The sequence below is a fragment of the Paramormyrops kingsleyae genome, chromosome 24 (assembly GCF_048594095.1).
Source record: "Paramormyrops kingsleyae isolate MSU_618 chromosome 24, PKINGS_0.4, whole genome shotgun sequence".
In the NCBI taxonomy this organism is placed as follows: Eukaryota; Metazoa; Chordata; class Actinopteri; order Osteoglossiformes; family Mormyridae; genus Paramormyrops; species Paramormyrops kingsleyae.
In genome coordinates, this window is record NC_132820.1 from 16,917,087 (window position 1) to 16,936,441 (window position 19,355).

At 41.5% G+C, this 19,355-nt stretch overlaps 1 protein-coding gene across 3 annotated transcripts in view; it reads left to right on the forward strand.

The window, feature by feature from the left end:
• LOC111842340 (uncharacterized) overlaps positions 1-15,122 on the forward strand; it is a 37,598-nt gene extending 22,476 nt beyond the window's left edge. For 2 of the 3 annotated variants that reach the window (XM_072706630.1, XM_072706631.1), the window contains 4 exons: positions 767-937; positions 10,336-10,509; positions 10,624-10,670; positions 14,332-15,122. In XM_072706630.1, the coding sequence (XP_072562731.1) occupies positions 767-937; positions 10,336-10,509; positions 10,624-10,670; positions 14,332-14,855 (916 nt within the window). In that variant the 3' untranslated portion in view covers positions 14,856-15,122. The remainder of the gene's footprint in view (positions 1-766; positions 938-10,335; positions 10,510-10,623; positions 10,671-14,331) is intronic. The other variant, XM_072706632.1, reaches the window with a different exon arrangement.
• The last annotated feature ends 4,233 nt before the right edge of the window (positions 15,123-19,355 follow it).

Below are 19,355 nucleotides of genomic sequence, written 5' to 3' on the forward strand. Positions count from 1 at the left end.
AAACAAACTGTTACAACCCGCTCGTTTGAGGTCGCAACATAAAAGAGGGATCAAAACAGAATATATAATCAATAAAGATTATTTATTATTTGTACGGGTTCAACGGTAAGAATAAGACAGATAATAAAGTCTAGGGATAGAGAAGCAAACAATCACAACCAACCCTTAATCTACATGGTATAAAATGCACAAGAGAAAACAAAACTAAAGAGTCAGCAAAAGGTTACATGACACACAAAGAACCACTCCTGAGACTCCCTCCCCACAGAGTCCAACTCTCGTTAACCCCCACATAGTCTTATATAAGATACCAATTAGCAATTAATTATAGGATAGGCCAATCAAGATCAGCCACACTCTTCCCAGTAGGGCCTGGAGAAACGTCAGGGTCGTCACACAAACACAAACAGCTTCTGTTTTCTTCTCCTACTCCCACAATCTTCTCCCACAATCTTATCAGCTCTCGATCCATGCAAGGAATAATTAGCAGTGAAGCAGGAAGCATCCATTCAACCATATAATCCATGCAAAACATTTTTGTTGGTTAGCAAAGTTAACTGTTACTGTTACAGTTAAACATGCTGACTTTAATGTGTTATGGACAAAAATATAATGGACACCAAACAGAATCAAGATGATTGTTAAAATGATTTCTAGTAATTTAATTGTTTTCTGAAAATCCATTATGTTATGGCCCCTATTCTCCTCATTTGAATACAGTGCTGGAGTGTAAAAAGTGGATTTAAAAGTGTTTAATTTTATTAAGGGTGGGCCGATGTGAACTCACAGAGTGCTGTGAGGCGCTGGCTTCAGCTTTAAGATCAAACTCCTCACCCCTGAGAGAGCTGGACCTGAGTGACAATGACCTGCAGGATTCAGGAGTGGAGCTGCTCTGTGCTGGACTGGGGGATTCACACTGTAAGCTGGAGATACTGAGGTCAGTCTTACTGGGTATTCCACACTGTAGACTGGGGGTAGTGAGGTTAGTATTACTGAGAGCATGAGAGCAACGATACTTCGCAGCAGTGGTTTGTCAGAGTGCCGGTTAAATAGACGAGCGTCAGGAGGCTTGGTCACGTGGCCCCGCCCACCGAGGCGTGACAACAGGTGGAGTTAAATAATAACATTAGACTCGCTAAGTGGAATGTCGAAAGGAAGATTGCATTGGAAGCTAAGGATGACATAAAAAATTTCTTCCAATATTTTAACTCCAAAAGAACTATAAAAGCTGAAATCACTAATCTGCAGGATAGTAAGGGCCTTATAATTGAAAGTGAAATTCATATAGTAAATGAGTTTAATGATTATTTTTACGGGTGTTCACTGTAGAGGACATGATTAACTTACCACCATTTAGTACTAATACAGTGTCGTATATAAACAATATACAGTGCCCTCCCCTTGTAAAAATTTGTAAAAAGGGTTAGAAAAAAATCCACCTTTTGGCGAAGCAGCTTCATCTCACACTGAAAAAATGAGAAAAATCCAACCTTTCACTGAAATAAATTTATTCAAAGAAAAACAAATCCTTCATCAAGAAATAATTATTTCCAACAAAAACACATGTGCCATGACTATTGGCAGCCCTGCCTTTAATACTTTGTACAGCCTCCCTTTGCTAGTATAACAGCACTGAGTCTTCTCCTATAACATTTTAAAAGGTTGAAGAATACAGAGCAGGGCGTCTGAAACCATTCCTCTTTACAGAATCTCTCCAGATCATCCAGGGTCCTAGGCCTTCTCTTGTGCACTCTCCTCTTCAGTTCAGCCCACAGGTTTTTAGTGGGGTTCAGGTCAGGGGACTGAGATGGCCATGGCAGAAGCTTGATTCTGTGGTCATCTAATCATTTTTATGTTGATATGGACATGTGCTTAGGGTCACTGTCCTGCTGGAAGATCTAATGACGGCCCAGTTTTAGTTTCCTGGCAGAAGCAGCCAAATTTTGATATAAAATATCCTGGTATTTCATGGAGTCCATAGTGACATGTACCCTAACGCGGTTTCCAGGGCCTTTGGAGGAAAAACAGCCCCACAACATCATAGAACCTCCACCATATTTTACAGTTGGGATGAGGTTCATTTCATTATATCCATCCTTCTGTTTACGCCAAACCCTCCTTGAATGTTTATTTCCAAAAAACTCCATTTTTGTTTCATTAGACCATTGAATTTGGTTCAAGTCAAAGTCGTAGTAATGTTTTGCAAACTCCTGGTACATTTTATGTAACTGACACACAAAGAAAAGGCTTCTTTCTGTCATACATTTCAAAAAATCTGTTAGCATGAAGGTGTCGTCTGATGTTTTTTTTTGGAAACGTGGTAACCCCAAGATTTTACTTGGTCTTGTAATTCACCAACAGTCATCCTTGGGGATTTTTTTGCCTCTTATGATCCTCCTCACTGTATGTGGGGGCAAAATAAACTTGGGTCCTCTTTCAGGCAGATTTCTAACAGTTCCAGTTAATGTCCACTTTTTAATGATCAGTAGAAATGGGCATTTTAAGGCGAGTAGCTATTTTTCATACCCATTCCCTGACATATGAAGGTCAGCACACTTTTCCCTCATTTGGTCTGTGTGTTCTCTTATCTTTCCCATGTTGATGTATGATTAAGGAAATTTGGCCTCTGTGTCTCCTCATGTTTGTACCACAGTTAATCAGGAATTAATGGATTACAGCTGGAAGGTTCCTATTCACTCCAATCAACTCAAAGATGTATAATTTACATGGGAAACATGCTTCAGTTATATTGTGTTCACTATATTTTGCAGGGGTGCCAATAATCATACCACGTGTGTTTTTGTTAAAAATAATTATTTCTTGATGGTTTTGTTTTTTTTTAAATAAATTAATTTCAATGAAAGGTTGGATTTTTCTCATTATTTCAGTGTGAGATGAAGCAACTTCACTAGAAGGTGGATTTTTTCTTACCCCTTGTACAAAGGGGTGCCAATAATTGCGGAGGGCACTGTATGTACTGTATAACTGAGGCTGATGTGGTACAAAGTCTAGCTAAACTCAAAATAAATAAATCACAGGACCCAGATGGCATCTTACCTATAGTTTTAAAAGAGATGAAGGATATTATTATCCAACCTTTAACTTTACTATTCCAGAAATGCTTATCTGCTGGTGTGATAAGAGACAGGAAGCAGCAGGTAGTTATTAGAGGCACAATGTCACAGTGGACCTGCATTCATAGTGGGGTACCGCAGGGTTCAATTTTAGGACCACTATTGTTACTAATTTACATTAATGATATTGACACCAATACATACAGTAAACTGGTTCAATTTGCAGATGACACCAAGGTGGGTGGTGTAGCAGATACTGATCTAGCAGCACAGAGGCTACAATGGGATCTGGATTTAATTAGCGACTGGGCTGATACCTGGCAGATATAATTTATCGTAGATAAATGTAAGGTAATCCATGCAGGGAGCAGAAATATAAAGTACAGATATTTTATGAGTTCCACTGAAATAAAGGTAGCTGATTATGAGAAAGACCTTGGTGTATATGTTGATGCTTCCATGTCCCACTCTCACCAGTGTGGGGAAGCAATAAAAAAGGCCAATAGGATGTTGGGTTACATGTTCAGGTGTGTGGAGTTTAAGTCAAAGGAGGTGATGCTAGGATTATACAATTCCTTGGTAAGATTCCACCTAGAATATTGTGTGCAGGTTTGGTCACCATACCTTAAAAAGGACATTGCTGCCTTGGAAAGGGCTCAACGTAGGGCTACAAGAGTGATTCCTGGTCTTAGAGGAATGTCTTATAAGGAGAGGTTAGCTGAGCTGAATCTGTTCTGCACCACACGCACACAGTGAAATTCACTTTTAGGCTAATAAAATGTCACCTTCTGGACTACTAATCTCATCTAATTGGGTAAGTCTATCTTTCACTAATCTCATCTAATTTGGTAAGTCTGTCTTTCAGTTTCTAAGTGTAGGTGCTGGGTGATAATTTGGTAACTTAATCAGTCTCATGTTATACCAAATCCTACAACTAACAAAATTCTTTGGATAGTATGCTGGCTTGTCTGAATGACCGCAAGACAACAATTGATTTGATAGAGACATTTATTTGCACAAAACAACACTAAACTACAACAAACAATGGACAGATTTAAGGAGGCTGTGAAGCTGGTAGGAAAATGGTGAGTGTGATATATGACTGTGTGACATATGCGACATGTATATGAGAGCATCTGCGACAGGGTACATGTGTATGAGAGCGTCTGCGACAGGGTACGTGTGTATGAGAGCGTCTGTTACAGGGTACGTGTGTATGAGAGCATTTGCGACAGGGTACGTGTGTATGAGAGCGTCTGCGACAGGGTACGTGTGTATGAGAGCGTCTGCGACAGGGTACGTGTGTATGAGAGCGTCTGCGACAGGGTACGTGTGTATGAGAGCGTCTGTTACAGGGTACGTGTGTATGAGAGCATTTGCGACAGGGTACGTGTGTATGAGAGCATTTGCGACAGGGTATCTGTGTATGACAGCGTCTCTTACAGGGTATGTGTGTATGAGAGCGTCTGCTACAGGGTACGTGTGTATGAGAGCATTTGCGACAGGGTATGTGTGTATGACAGCGTCTGTTACAGGGTACGTGTGTATGAGAGCGTCTGCGACAGGGTACGTGTGTATGAGAGCGTCTGCGACAGGGTACGTGTGTATGAGAGCGTCTGTGACGGTACGTGTGTATGAGAGCGTCTGCGACAGGGTACGTGTGTATGAGAGCGTCTGTGACGGTACGTGTGTATGAGAGCGTCTGTTACAGGGTACGTGTGTATGAGAGCGTCTGTTACAGGGTACGTGTGTATGAGAGCGTCTGCGACAGGGTACGTGTGTATGAGAGCGTCTGTGACGGTACGTGTGTATGAGAGCGTCTGCGACAGGGTACGTGTGTATGAGAGCGTCTGTTACAGGGTACGTGTGTATGAGAGTGTCTGCGACAGGGTACGTGTGTATAAGAGCGTCTGCGACAGGGTACGTGTGTATGAGAGCGTCTGCGACAGGGTACGTGTGTATGAGAGCGTCTGTTACAGGGTACGTGTGTATGAGAGCGTCTGTTACAGGGTACGTGTGTGTGTCTGCAATAATACTTATATAATGCTATAATTATATTTAAATGTTGTAATAATAATTAACATTATACAGACACATACATACATGTACATATATAACTGTACGAATTATTATAATTATTATAATAATACTATAATTTCACAGAGGATCATGGGTACCATACTCCCAGATCTGAACAATGCTTATGCGGTATAGTCAGAAAAACAACGAAATTTGAGAGTAGTGGCCTCCGTCACACCCCTTCCACTACAGAACACTGACCATTAAGTCACTTCCACATGTCTGTATTGCTGCTGATATGCACTTGGTCACTTTAAATCACATTGACGTGTAAATACCTCTGTAAATAATTTAAGACTGCACTTGGGAATATAATTTTTTATATTGTATTTTACTAATAGTTATCTTTGGTTTATTTATATTTATACCATGTCTATGAGACTGTATTCTATATTAATGTGGTACATTAATGTATACCTCTTTGCTGCTGAGCTGTGAGCTACCAAACAAATTTCGTTGTATTTCTGATACAATGACAATAAAGTCTCTTATCTTATCTGAATAATTATTAACAATAATTATAATATCTCTATCCTATACTACTACTAACTACTAACGTTTGCATAATGTTATGTCTGACTCAGGAGTGCAGTTCATGCGATTTCCGACCCCTCAGTGGAGATCATGCGATTTCCGGCCCTACGTGGAGGTCATGCGATTTCCGGCCCCTCCATGGAGATCATGCGATTTCCGCCCCCTCAGTGGAGGTCATGCGATTTCCGGCCCCTCAGTGGAGGTCATGCGATTTCTGGCCCCTCAGTGGAGGTCATGCGATTTCCGGCCCCTCAGTGGAGTTCATGCGATTTCTGGCCCCTCAGTGGAGGTCATGCGATTTCCGGCCCCTCAGTGGAGAGCATGCGATTTCCGGCCCCTCAGTGGAGCTCATGCGATTTCCGGCCCCTCAGTGGAGATCATGTGATTTCCAGCCCCTCAGTGGAGATCATGTGATTTCCGGCCGCTCAGTGAAGATCATGTGATTTCTGGCCCCTCAGTGGAGTTCATGTGATTTCTGGCCCCTCAGTGAAGATCATGTGATTTCTGGCCCCTCAGTGGAGATCATGTGATTTCTGGCCCCTCAGTGAAGTGATTTCCATGTAACATTCTGAAGCAGCAGAGAGACAAAAAATGCACCCTCCCTCCTTTTAACGGGTTGCTTCCTACCTCAAATAAAGTCAAATAAAGGCATTTTTTTGGTCAATACTGTAAACAATATGCCTTTGAAGGGGAATGAAAAGTAATTAAGCTGCAGCTTGGTAATTACATAGAGTAAAATAGAGTAACATAAAAGTACAAAAAAGAGTGATAGAAGAGTGAGTCTTAAGGTTTGTTTGTGTGTGTGTGTGTGTGTGTGCGTGCGTGTGTGAGTGTGTGTATGTGAGGGTGAGCGTGCACGTCTGTGTGTGTGTGAGTGTGAGGATGAGCGTGCACACGTGTGTGTGTGTATGGACTGTGATTATACGTTTAATGCCTTTATAGAAATGTATGTGGCATTAGCCTGGCTGTTTGTTCAGGGTTAGATGCTGTAAGGATGGTTCCCAGTTTTCCCCAAACAGCAGGATGTTAATTTTATCTAAGGCTGTAATTTTTTCCATGGATATGTATTCTATCATTAGATTAGTCCAATGATTACAGTGAGTGTGTTTTTGGATTTCCAGAGAAATATGTATATCATTCTTGCATATGGTCAGTGTGTTTACCTGTGTAAAATCTCCAAGCAAACAAAGTTGGGGAGAAGGAGGGATTCTGCAGTTTATGGTGGAAGTGAGTTTTTCAGTGATTGCTACCGAAAAAGTGTGAACAGGTATACAGGCCCACAGAGCATGCAGATAATTATCTGTGACACCCATGGTACACTGTGAGCAGGTATAGAGGCCCACAGAGCATGCAGATAATCATCTGTGACACCCATGGTGCACTGTGAGCGGGTATACAGGCCCACAGAGCACGCAGATAATCATCTGTGACACCCATGGTGCACTGTGAGCGGGTATACAGGCCCACAGAGCATGCAGATAATTATCTGTGACGCCCATGGTGCACTGTGAACAGGTATACAGGCCCACAGAGCATGCAGATAATTATCTGTGACACCCATGGTACACTGTGAGCAGGTATAGAGGCCCACAGAGCATGCAGATAATTATCTGTGACACCCATGGTGCACTGTGAGCGGGTATACAGGCCCACAGAGCACGCAGATAATCATCTGTGACACCCATGGTGCACTGTGAGCGGGTATACAGGCCCACAGAGCATGCAGATAATTATCTGTGACACTCATGGTGCACTGTGAAGAGGTATACAGGCCCACAGAGCATGCAGATAATTATCTGTGACACCCATGGTGCACTGTGAGCGGGTATACAGGCCCACAGAGCATGCAGATAATTATCTGTGACACCCATGGTGCACTGTGAGCGGGTATACAGGCCCACAGAGCATGCAGATAATTATCTGTGACACCCATGGTGCACTGTGAGCGGGTATACAGGCCCACAGAGCATGCAGATAATTATCTGTGACACCCATGGTGCACTGTGAGCGGGTATACAGGCCCACAGAGCATGCAGATAATTATCTGTGACACCCATGGTGCACTGTGAGCGGGTATACAGGCCCACATAGCATGCAGATAATTATCTGTGACGCCCATGGTGCACTGTGAGCGGGTATACAGGCCCACATAGCATGCAGATAATTATCTGTGACGCCCATGGTGCACTGTGAGCGGGTATACAGGCCCACAGAGCATGCAGATAATCATCTGTGACGCCCCTGGGTGCACTGTGAGCGGGTATACGGGCCCACATAGCATGCAGATAATTATCTGTGACGCCCATGGTGCACTGTGAGCGGGTATACAGGCCCACAGAGCATGCAGATAATTATCTGTGACACCCATTCTGTTACAGGGTACGTGTGTATGAGACACTCTGTATTTATGGATTGAGTCTTTGAATGTCATGAAATGACTGTTATTGAAAAGGAGGCAGAGATGTGTAATCCCTTTCTGTTCCCATGAGTGATAGTTATTAGTGGGATTGTAAAGTAGGAATTCCAGATTATTCCATATTGGGGTGTATTTACAAGGTCTGAGAGTGCAGTTTGTGATTTTAATGGCTTTCCACTGGGCTGTCAGTGTTGTGGAAATGGCAGAACTGTTAAAGCAGTTATGTTTCTTTAATGAAATATTGAGTTAGGGTAAGTCTGCATGTCTGACATTTTTACAGTACAGCTGCTCCTGCTCTAACCATGTAGTGTGACCATTTAGTTAAGTGTTGCAGTTCATTGCTAAGTAAAAATGAAGAAAAATCTGAGGTTGTAATCTGCCTTGAGATTAATTTTCATATGTGGGAATGATTGATTTTTGTGTTTTTGTTTTTCCAGTAAAAATGTGACATTAATGAGTTCAGAGTTTGAAAGAATTTTTCTGAAGGAAGCATTGAGAAATAGTAATTAATCTGGAGGAGAATTTTAATTTTGTTTGTTGAAATATGTCCTATTAGTGAGAGTGGGAGATTCATCTTTTGTTTTGAGTATGGGGGTGTAGTTTAGGGTAAACAAGTCTGACAGCCTGGGGGAGATGTTGATACCCAAGTACCGGATATTTCCAGTGTGAAATGGACCATCCTGATCAACAGAATCCCAGGCATCTTCAGACCGTGAGAATATTATGGGTTTATTCCAGTTTATTGTGTCGTTTGATAGTTTAGAAAAATAATTTATCAAATTAAAATTTCATGTAGTGAGGATTGAGTGTTTTGTACAAACAGCAAGAAACCATCTACACAGAGACTAATTTTCTGTTGAGTTGTTGGTATGAATTCCATTTATTTCACTGTTCTCTTGTATTGCTGCCACAAGTGGTTCTGTGAAGATGGCAAACAATGAAGGAGAGAGTGGGCAGGCAGGCCATCTTCCCCGTCAGAGTGTAAATGCAGGTGATGTGATCCCATCTGTGACCACTGTAGCTTTGGGTGAGGTGTACAGCATTTTAACCCAGTGGGTGAACGACTCTCCGAAGCCAAATCTATGGAATGTATTAAAGAGAAATGTCCAACTGACTGTCAGATGCCTTTTCTGCTTCTAATGATGTAATTATGGTTTTAGTATGGATATGCGGAGTAATATTGACTAAATTAAATAATCTACGAATGTTGTCCGAGGCGTGTCTTGTCTTGATGAAGTCTGTCTGATCAGGATGGATTATAGTAGGAATGACTGTCTCTAACTGAGTGGCGAGAGCTTTTGTAATGATTTTCAAGTTTGTATTCATTAGTGAGGGTGGCTGGTAACTGGAGGATTGTGTTGGGTCTTTATCAGGTCTCAATAACACTGTAATGGCCGGTAACTGGAGGGCTGTGTTGGGTCTTTATCAGGTCTCAATAACACTGTAATGGCCGGTAACTGGAGGGCTGTGTTGGGTCTTTATCAGGTCTCAATAACACTGTAATGGCCGGTAACTGGAGGGCTGTGTTGGGTCTTTATCAGGTCTCAATAACACTGTAATGGCCGGTAACTGGAGGGCTGTGTTGGGTCTTTATCAGGTCTCAATAACACTGTAATGGCCGGTAACTGGAGGGCTGTGTTGGGTCTTTATCAGGTCTCAATAACACTGTAATGGCCGGTAACTGGAGGGCTGTGTTGGGTCTTTATCAGGTTTCAATAACACTGTAATGGCCGGTAACTGGAGGGCTGTGTTGGGTCTTTATCAGGTCTCAATAACACTGTAATGGTCGCTGTGCTCATATGTGATGGGATTTGTGATGTATGTTTAATTTCTCTATCTGTCTATTGAAGAGTGGAGATAATACATCCCAAAAATGTTAATATATTTCTGCAGGGAAACCGTCCGGTCTGGGCACTTTATTGTTAGGCATTTGATTGAGGAACTTATGGAGTTATTCTGATGTTAATGGGTCAAGGGTACCAGATGCATCAAGGGTATCTGCTATTTCATTGGTTAATATGGGTAAGTCTAGATTATTTAAAATGATTCTATATCAACTGCATCTGGTTCTTGTTCTGAGGAGTATAGGTTCTTGTAAAATGTTCGGAAGGTGTTGTTCATTTCGCGTCATTATTGAAATATTTATTACAGCAGTCACTTTTACTTAAAAGTAATGCTTGTAACGGTGAGGTGATCTTATTTATTGGGGAGTTTTTGTCTGTCTCTCTGCAGGCTGTCAGGCTGTAGAGTCACAGAAGAAGGCTGTTCTTCCCTGGCTTCAGCTCTGAGGTCAAACCCCTCACACCTGAGAGAGCTGGATCTGAGCTACAATCACCCAGGAGACTCAGGAGTGAAGCTGCTCTCTGCTGTACTGGAGGATTCCAGCTGTAAACTGGGGAAGCTGAAGTGAGTAGAGAGTGTGTGTCTGACACGCTACAGATACTTATACATGTATGTGAAGAAGAAGCACCAATAAATAAATGGATACAGCAGCACTATGTCATTCTGCTTCTCCTATAGTGTGGACCACTGTGGAGAGTGCAGGACCAGACCAGGCTTACAGAAATGTAAGTGTGTTTGCATGTTTTTTTTAATTGTCACGTCCCTGTCTAGGGTAAGGGCAAGTGACAAAAGGGTCCTGTCACGCCAACAACCAACCGAACAAACCATGCCCAATCTCCGGTCTGTTTTTAAGCTTCTAATGTTTTTATTCAACCGAAGGACTCGGTTAACAAAGTGATCAGCATCATAGGTCGTAGCAACGACCAGACAACAGACAACTACAGGCAACAAAGGCTGCTGGGCTCCAAGACTCTTCTTTCTTCAGTAAGCTGGGCTCGCTTTTAAAAACGCCGCGCCGGCTGGACGGCCAACCGGAACACCCGGGACGACAGGCGGGGCTATTAATCCCCCAATCCGGTCCCGACGCGTCTGCCTGTTAGAAGGGATAGAAGAGAAAAAAAAAAAAAACACAGGCAAAGAACCCAGAGCACCCAACTCGTCCCAAAACATGCAGGACGTAACATTAATAATACCATTAATACTATGTTATGGTTGTATTCACACGATTGTTGTGATGAGTGTGGCTTTTTGCATTGTGTGTAGATGGATTTCCATGTTTGTGTTTTCGTGAGTTTCTGTTTGTGTCATTTTAGACAACATCCAAATGAGAAAAATAAAATATCAAAATCATCACCAAAAACACTATCAATTCATTTAATTGTTTTAAAAAATATTTTTTACAAATACTTTATAGCTGCTCATATTGTCTTTGTGTTTGTGTGGGAGTTGTTACGGGCCGTAAGGAAAGTACGTGCCATAAGGGAGATACGTGCCGTAAGTTTCGGGTATGTGCCGTAAGTTCAGGAGGATGCCTACAGGTTCTTCGGACATCCTGCCCACTCGCCCATTGGTCAACCGTTCCCTCGACTCTGCCTTCTGGACCTGGCCCCGCCTCCCTTGCCTTTGGAGCAGTGTCCGGTTCCTCGACAGAACAGGCTGCAGCTTCGTCACTTCATTGGCCCACTGCTCGCGTCTCGCCTGCTAGCTTGCTCTTCGTTCGCTTTGCTTTTTGTATGACTGCTCGTGTATGACTGTTTTTGTTCTTGGTTTCCGATTTTCACCGGGCCCTTATTGTACCTTCGCCCTGGTTTTGACTACCTGTTTGGTTTTGAACTTTCGTTTGTGCTCCGACTTCGCCTCTTTGATCTCCCCTCTGGATACTGTCGCTTCGGCTGTGTGTTTGCGTGTTCCACTAGGTGTGTGCGTAAGGAGTGTCTGCCTTTTTTGTTTCTTAGTAAACGTGGGGATTACTGTTTGTTTGGTTAGGGAGTTAGGCTTAGGCATTGTTGTTTCGTTTTACCCTTTTGTTGTGTTCACTTAGGATTAGGTTAGCTTGGGGTTGTATTCGGTAGATGTGTTTTTGTTTGTTTCTTTGGCCTTTGTCACTCCTGATGTTCGTTACATCTAGTGTTTGTAAAGTGTCTGTGAAAAACTATAAAAAAAATATATAAAAAGACTCCCTTTGTGTCCCATATTCCCTTCTCCTAGCTCTGGTTGTCTTGTCCTTCCCAATCCCTCCTTCCCTTACAATTTGTTAGGCTCCAACCCTAGACTGGAGCGTAACAGAGTGTAAGATGGTTAAAATATATTCTGATGTTGTACATATTTAATTTCACAAAAAAAAAATTCTTTGCATTTGTGTTCTTTGCGCATGCCGTGAGTGTATGTGTTTTCTAGGAAAGATTTGTTAGTATTGTCCTAAGACACCGGACTTTCTCCTCAAGTGTGAAATGTGAATCTGCATTTTTACAGGGTGGTTCTGGAACAGTCCTTAATATTCATGAGAGAATATTCCTGATTGGCCACTGAATGCCTTAGACCAGGGGTGCCAAAATCCAGTCCTGGAGGGCCAGAGCCCTGCACATTTTTTGGTTTCCCCTCATTTAACAAAACCTGATTCAACTGCTTCTGCTAATTACCACACAGCACTTGAGCTGAATCATTTATGGTGGATCAGGGAAAGAACTAAGCTACACAGGGCTCCGGCCCCCCAGGACTGGATTTGGACACTAGTGATGCGCGGGTCGGGTATTTTTCCAACCCGCGGTCCCGCTTTTATGAAATTATTTGGCCCGCCCCAGCCCGCCCCGCACCACTGTATCTATTTTTACAACCCACCCCGCCCCGCACCCGCGACCATTAAATAGACATACTAGGCATTGTAATTCAAATGAAATGCTGGAAGTGCCTGTTTTGTATATTTTTTCACACGAATTGCACTTCACGTAGCCGATACTGCTGTTGTCTCCTGCTGCAACTATTTCTGAGAACCGGTCCCAAACATTAGATTTAGCAGCCTGACCTTTTTTTCTTTTAATGATGTAAATTCCCGACCTCAATTTCTCCCGCACCTCGTCTTCCATCTTCACTTTTATTTCTTTGTTTTTGTTGTGACTGGCAGCGGTAGCTGCTTGGCGCTTTCGTGACTTTATCAAAGAACTTAATAAAATATGAAAATAGATATTCCCAAATATTTAATATAGGCTATAGGGAATTGCACGCAACATACATGGATTTTTTATTTAATTTTGTTTTTAATGACTCGCCCCAACCCGCCCTGCAAATAAAGTGACAATTTCTTTACCCGCCCCAACCCGACCCGCGGGTTACCCGCGGGGTCCGCGAGTTACGAGACGACCCGCGCATCACTATTGGACACCCCTGCCTTAGACAGGAAAAACAGGCAGCGCATGTCAATGTTCACTGGCCAATCAGGTAGCAATCCTCTAATAAATATTAATGAGCCAGCCAATCATGTAGGGCTTCGCTCATGAATATTAATTAGATCTCCAGAACCACCCTGCTAAAACAAATTTGTGCCCGGGACACACTGGATGTGCGGCGGAAAATGTCGAATTTCATTTTGGCACCCACATTAACAGATTAGAGCGGCCACATGCCTGCGCGAGATGCGGGGCTCACACCTCGCGGCAGCGGCACCACGTCTAGAGTCACGCGCGCGGTAAGCGGTTCTCTATGGAAGCGTGTTGCATTCATCTGAAAAACAATCAATTCTGTTTTTCCGAATTAATGTAATAATCATCCTGTTTTTTTCCGAATTAATGAGATAATAATCCCGTTTTTCTAAGCAATATTTTTTTGTTTTTCTGAATTAATGAGATAACCTTTCTGTTGTTCATGATGCACGATCTGTGTAGTTTGATCCGCTTTTATTGATGGTTTGTAGACGGTATTATCTTTAGTTTGCTGACTTTGCGCAGCACCTATTCCGCCCCGCTTGACAACACAGTGTGACTAAAGACCATGTCAGACAAGCGCTGCAAATACTGGATCCTCATGGAGCGCAACTCCGGCGCCGGAGTCGTCTTCGGAGGTGTTTGTATCGGAATCCAGGTCCAAACTTTTATTAAATATCACTTTAAATATTTAATAATATTACTTAAATATTCTGTTATTGATGGCCATTTTCAAGTCGCCCGCGCAGGCTTTAGCGGTTAGAAGGAAAGACACTGACTTTTAGTATTAATATCTGGTGCCATTTTGTGGTAAATATGCTTGTGGTGAATGTGTCTGATGAATGTCGCTGCTTTGTAATTTTATTTACCCGTAATTAAGCTGTTAGTTTAGCTTGCACCGCATTATGGCAGCTACTACATAAAGTACAAGCGGCCTGATGGTATTAATAATTCTTCCTCCTGCCTACAGACTCCTGCCAGCTGACGCTGGACCCCAACACAGCAAACAGACACCTGTCTCTGTCAGGGGGGAACAGGAAGGCGAGACGGGGGTCAGAGGACCAGCCACATCCTGATCATCCAGAGAGATTTGAATATGACCCCCAAGTTCTGTGCAGAGAGAGTCTGACTGGCCGCTGTTACTGGGAGGCTGAGTGGGATGGAGATGGAGCCTGGATAGGAGTGACTTATAAAGGAATCGGGAGGAAAGGAGAGAGTGATGATTGTGGGCTTGGACTCAATAACAAGTCATGGATTCTGTGGTGTGATCGTCACATTTACTCTGTCCTGCACAATAATAAAGGGACTTTCATACCCATAGAGCCCTCAGGCTCCCGCAGAGTAGGAGTGTATCTGGACTGGGGGGCTGGTGCTCTGTCCTTCTACAGAGTCTCCTCTGATGGACTGACCCTCCTGTACAGATTCACCTCCTCATTCACTGAGCCCCTCTATCCAGGGTTTCGAGTTAATAGAAAATCCTCAGTGTCGCTGTGACGTGTTGCTGGTTCTCCCGGCAAAAAGCTAAAATCTCTGCTTTTTAACCTTTATAATCCTTTTTACTCTAAAATGTATGTTTGACTAAAATAAATGCCTGTGTTCAGTGAGCTGAATTAACAAGAAAAATATAATTTTATAGTGTTTCTCTCTGACTAAAATGTAACTCCCCCTCCCCTGTATATGTACATTTTATATATTTGTACCTATTTACTGTATTTCCTCCCTGTACATTGACAATAAAGGTTTTCTGTTCTGTCCTATTAATGTCCTGCTTCAGCGTCACCCAAAGCATAACTGAGTAACATAATGAAACCACGGTCTGGTGGATTAAGTTAAATTCACTTTACTGCTGCAGCTGAAGATAACGAACACAGTGACACTAAATCAGTGTATATAATAATCATTTAACTGGACATACAAAAGAAAATAAAAACATTAGAAAATATAATTCTATCCTGTTACTAACCTGATTCAGTGGATTAAAGTAAATAAATTTATAAATTTATTTGATTAAATAATGAAATTTATTTATTTTGTTAAATAATTACTACCCCACCCCAGTGCAAAAGGTATGCTTATGCCCCCCCGCTGCACTATGAAAGGTCTGATTACGCCCCTGTCAGACAGAAGGGGCAGGTGCACAGGCAGCCTTACCCCAGCCCACCCCACTGAAAATGTTCTGGTTACGCCCCCATCAGACAGAAGGGGTAGGTGCACAGACACCCTTATTCCCCCTCACCCCACTGTAAGAGGTCTGGTTACGCCCCCGTCAGACAGAAGGGGCTGAGTCCCCCCATACACATGCCTGATCCAGAGATGTTGATGCATAGATTGTTGTGGTTTTTCCCTCTCTGCCAAACCAGAAGTCAGAAGCCGCTGGTGTGGATCCAAATTCAGTCTTTATTGCAACAATGAAGTTACAACCAAGGCCGGACACTTACAAGTGTGTCCAGTACTGTTTTACACCAATTTTTATACAAGTTCCTGTCATTTAACAATATCTCGTCACTTGAGCATCATCATTCCTTCAACCATTCGCAATCATTGTTTTTTCACTTAATCCACACCCCTAGTTGATAAGTTTATCAACCATTTCTTTTATTGTTTGGTCCCTCCGCCGAACATAATGATGGCGCGACCATCTCCACTTGGTTTTTTAAAAATGCTCAGCCGTGAACTTCTGATGAACTTCGATGAATCCCTTCCTTCAGTAGTAAACCTTGGCAGCTTCAGCCTGTTGCACATTGTCTAATTAGTGGGTTGATATTATATTTGTCCTTCAACATAGAGATAAGGTATAACACTAATAAAGGTGGATATTCATACATTCACGGCTAACATAAAGTAGCTAACAGAAACTCTTAGGCTAACATGAGGTACAAATACATACTCAATTGATTGCATTGTGTTGATTACATTATAATGATTACATGGTAATGATTACATCATGGGAATTTGGCATGCTTTTTAATAATACCATAATGATTATATTCTTTGTTGTATTGTGCTAAATAATATTCCATAAGATATATACTGAATCCCACCCCGAGAGGCAAAAACCACTAAATTTATCTACATGCATTATTATTAATAATAGACATGTAAGAATATGCACAGACATCCATTAAGCCATTGAATTCATTATCTATTGCAGATTAAAATTCCATACAGTGACTGTAGTCAGTTATAATGTCTTTCTATCAAGCTGCTGCCATATTCCTTACATCCACTGGACACGTCAATTCACAGAACAAACGATCCAGAAACAATGTGTACTTTTCAGGGAGGCCACTAGATGGAGACAAGACATAGATTACTAAATATAAGAGGTTCAGTATTAAGGAAACGGCAACAACAGTGAGGAAAAAACAGGGAGGAATACGAAGAAGGATAAAGGCCATCCAGAATGGTCGTCTTTGCAGGCTGTAGCATGTGTATTGTTTTATGAGTACTGCAGTATTTTCTTTTGCACTTAAATGGAAGCAAAAAAGCAATGTATTTTGGGAAGAGTAGTTTTTTTACGATGTCTGTCGTGGATGGACGCAGTTATTTCTCTTCAGGTTTCATTTTACCTGGAATGTCAGATTTTAAGTGAAATTTAACCGGTAACTTAGTTTTAGTCTTTGTTTTATTTCATAACCTTTAGCTTTTGTTTTTTTTACGATCAATAGTTCGTTAGATAATACGGTTTAACTCGACTTATATACGTGAAAAGAGATGTAGCAAATAACGAACATATATAAGTATATGTATGTATAATTTAACAGTTGAGTTGCGGCTTGTTTATATATTTGCATTGTCAGTGAGTACAAATTGTTGTAAAGCATTCCCTCCTGTGATTCTATTAATGATTGAAAAGAAATCAATGACGTCATCAGCGACTAGTCGAAGTCGACTTGACTTTCATCACATTAACAGGGTTTCTGCAGGTTTTCTAAGAGTAAATTTAAGACTTTTTTAAGACCTTTTTAAGACCAAATAAAGAAAATTTAAGGAAAAAAAATATATAGGGAAATTCATACGAATATATTATAATCATAAGAATTATGATATTATATTATAATCATAAGAATCATAAGAATATACGTATTCTTCGGCCTTCCAATCGCACTACATGTCTAAATAGCGCGCTTTAGAAGAAAGGGTTCATCTGCGCATGCTTGTCAAGTTCTTCTTCGGGTTACTGACAGATGAAGCAGCACATAACGCCATCTACCGTTCAATGAATATTGAGCGATCTAAGCCATGTAGCACAGAAATTACGCTTTCGCTTCTCTTTAAAATCAAAACACACGAGGAAACAATCCCTCACAAAAATTAATGCCATGATCATATGAATTTAAGACTTGCTGGTCTGATTTAAGACCTTTTCAAGGCCTTAATTCACGGAAAAGTGATTTAAGACTTTTTAAGACTTTTTTAAGACCCGCGGAAACCCTGCATTAAGGTCGACTTTAAAAAATCTGAAGTCATGCAACCCCTAGTAGTATGTTACTTATTCTGTCAATTGTGTGTTTGTCAAACTTTTTGTTGCCTCTAAGGTCTAATAGCCTTTGGTATCTGGATTCTTTCACATAATATGAGCTACTGTATTTGGCCCAAAATCAATTACAGCTTCTGTCTTACATATCTAAAGAAGACTACTGAGACATACAAACCTAGAAATGCTCATCTTGTGGTTTGAAGATGAAGGAATGTAGCCTTCATTGCTGCAATGAAAAAATGCAGCCCATATCTTAATTATAACCTCAAACATAAGAAGGTATAAATACATACCATACAAAGACACAAATAAAAGAATGCCTTAAATGTAAACTTTTTGAAAGATTTTGTCAACACTAAGCAAAAATCTTATTGCAACAATCACAACCAAATAGCAAAAAAAATTGTCAAGTGTTATCAAGTATACGACATAAAGCATAGTCAATTCTTTGTTTAATCGTCCAGTCTGTGAAGAGATTATTTTAGGGTGGCACATGCCCCTGAGGCTATCCCATCGGTGCGCCCCTCCGCAATACCTCTGCACTCCCCTCACTGGTGGAAACAGATGTTTGAAAGGAGATTTCAAGCTTATAGGCTACAACATATTTTTGAAGTTTTGCTAGAAGATTCTGTTACTTCTCTCCACACTTGCTTGCATGTGCCTCAAGCTCATTGGGTGGAAATTTCTGCTCACAGATTGGGCACAGGGTCTGCAACTGGAAGCACTTAAATGTTCTCACAACAAATACACACAAATTAACAACTATAAAAAATTCAGTCATTTTTGTCACAAGTAGAAATCACACCTCAGAAAGACACACTCCACATTAAAACATACCTCTGTGTTTGAGGGCACTATAACCACATCATCTTCTGTAGGCTGTCAAGAGGAATAAAAGAAAAAATAATATGATGCTTACACTCATCTTGCATACATCTCAAACGTAATAGTGCATGGCAGTCATTTCTGAGATTGTCATCTTGCAACATTGTCTGTACTTGCAGTACATACCTCCTTTGTATTAGTATCTGAAGGCTGACATTTTCGAATATGCAATTCTAGAAATTGTAATGGATAGCTGGTGTGGCACCATGTCCTTGGCATATTGGAGAAGTGCCTGGAGTCAGGTGGCAGTGGTTGAGTGTCTAGTTCTTCCTGTATGGGAACGATGTATAGGACAGACTTTCCGATTGTAGCTGCAGTCTTCAGTACTCTCCCAGTATATCCACTCTCCTCAGGAGACAGCATATTTAGTTTCCGAGAACCCCATCCTCCTAACGAGAAAAGTTATTTAAAACCTGAATTGTATTGAAATGTGGCAGTACATTAAAACAACCTAATTATGGTAACCATACATTCCAAATAATTTTACAGCAATATTAAAATACGTCAAACTCTAAAAGATTCTAAAACAATTTGAAATAGGTAGGTTCAGTGTACCTCTCCTGGAGCCGACACCTTACCATGGTGGAGGGGTTTGCGTGTTCCAATGATCCCAGGAGCTAAGTTGCCCG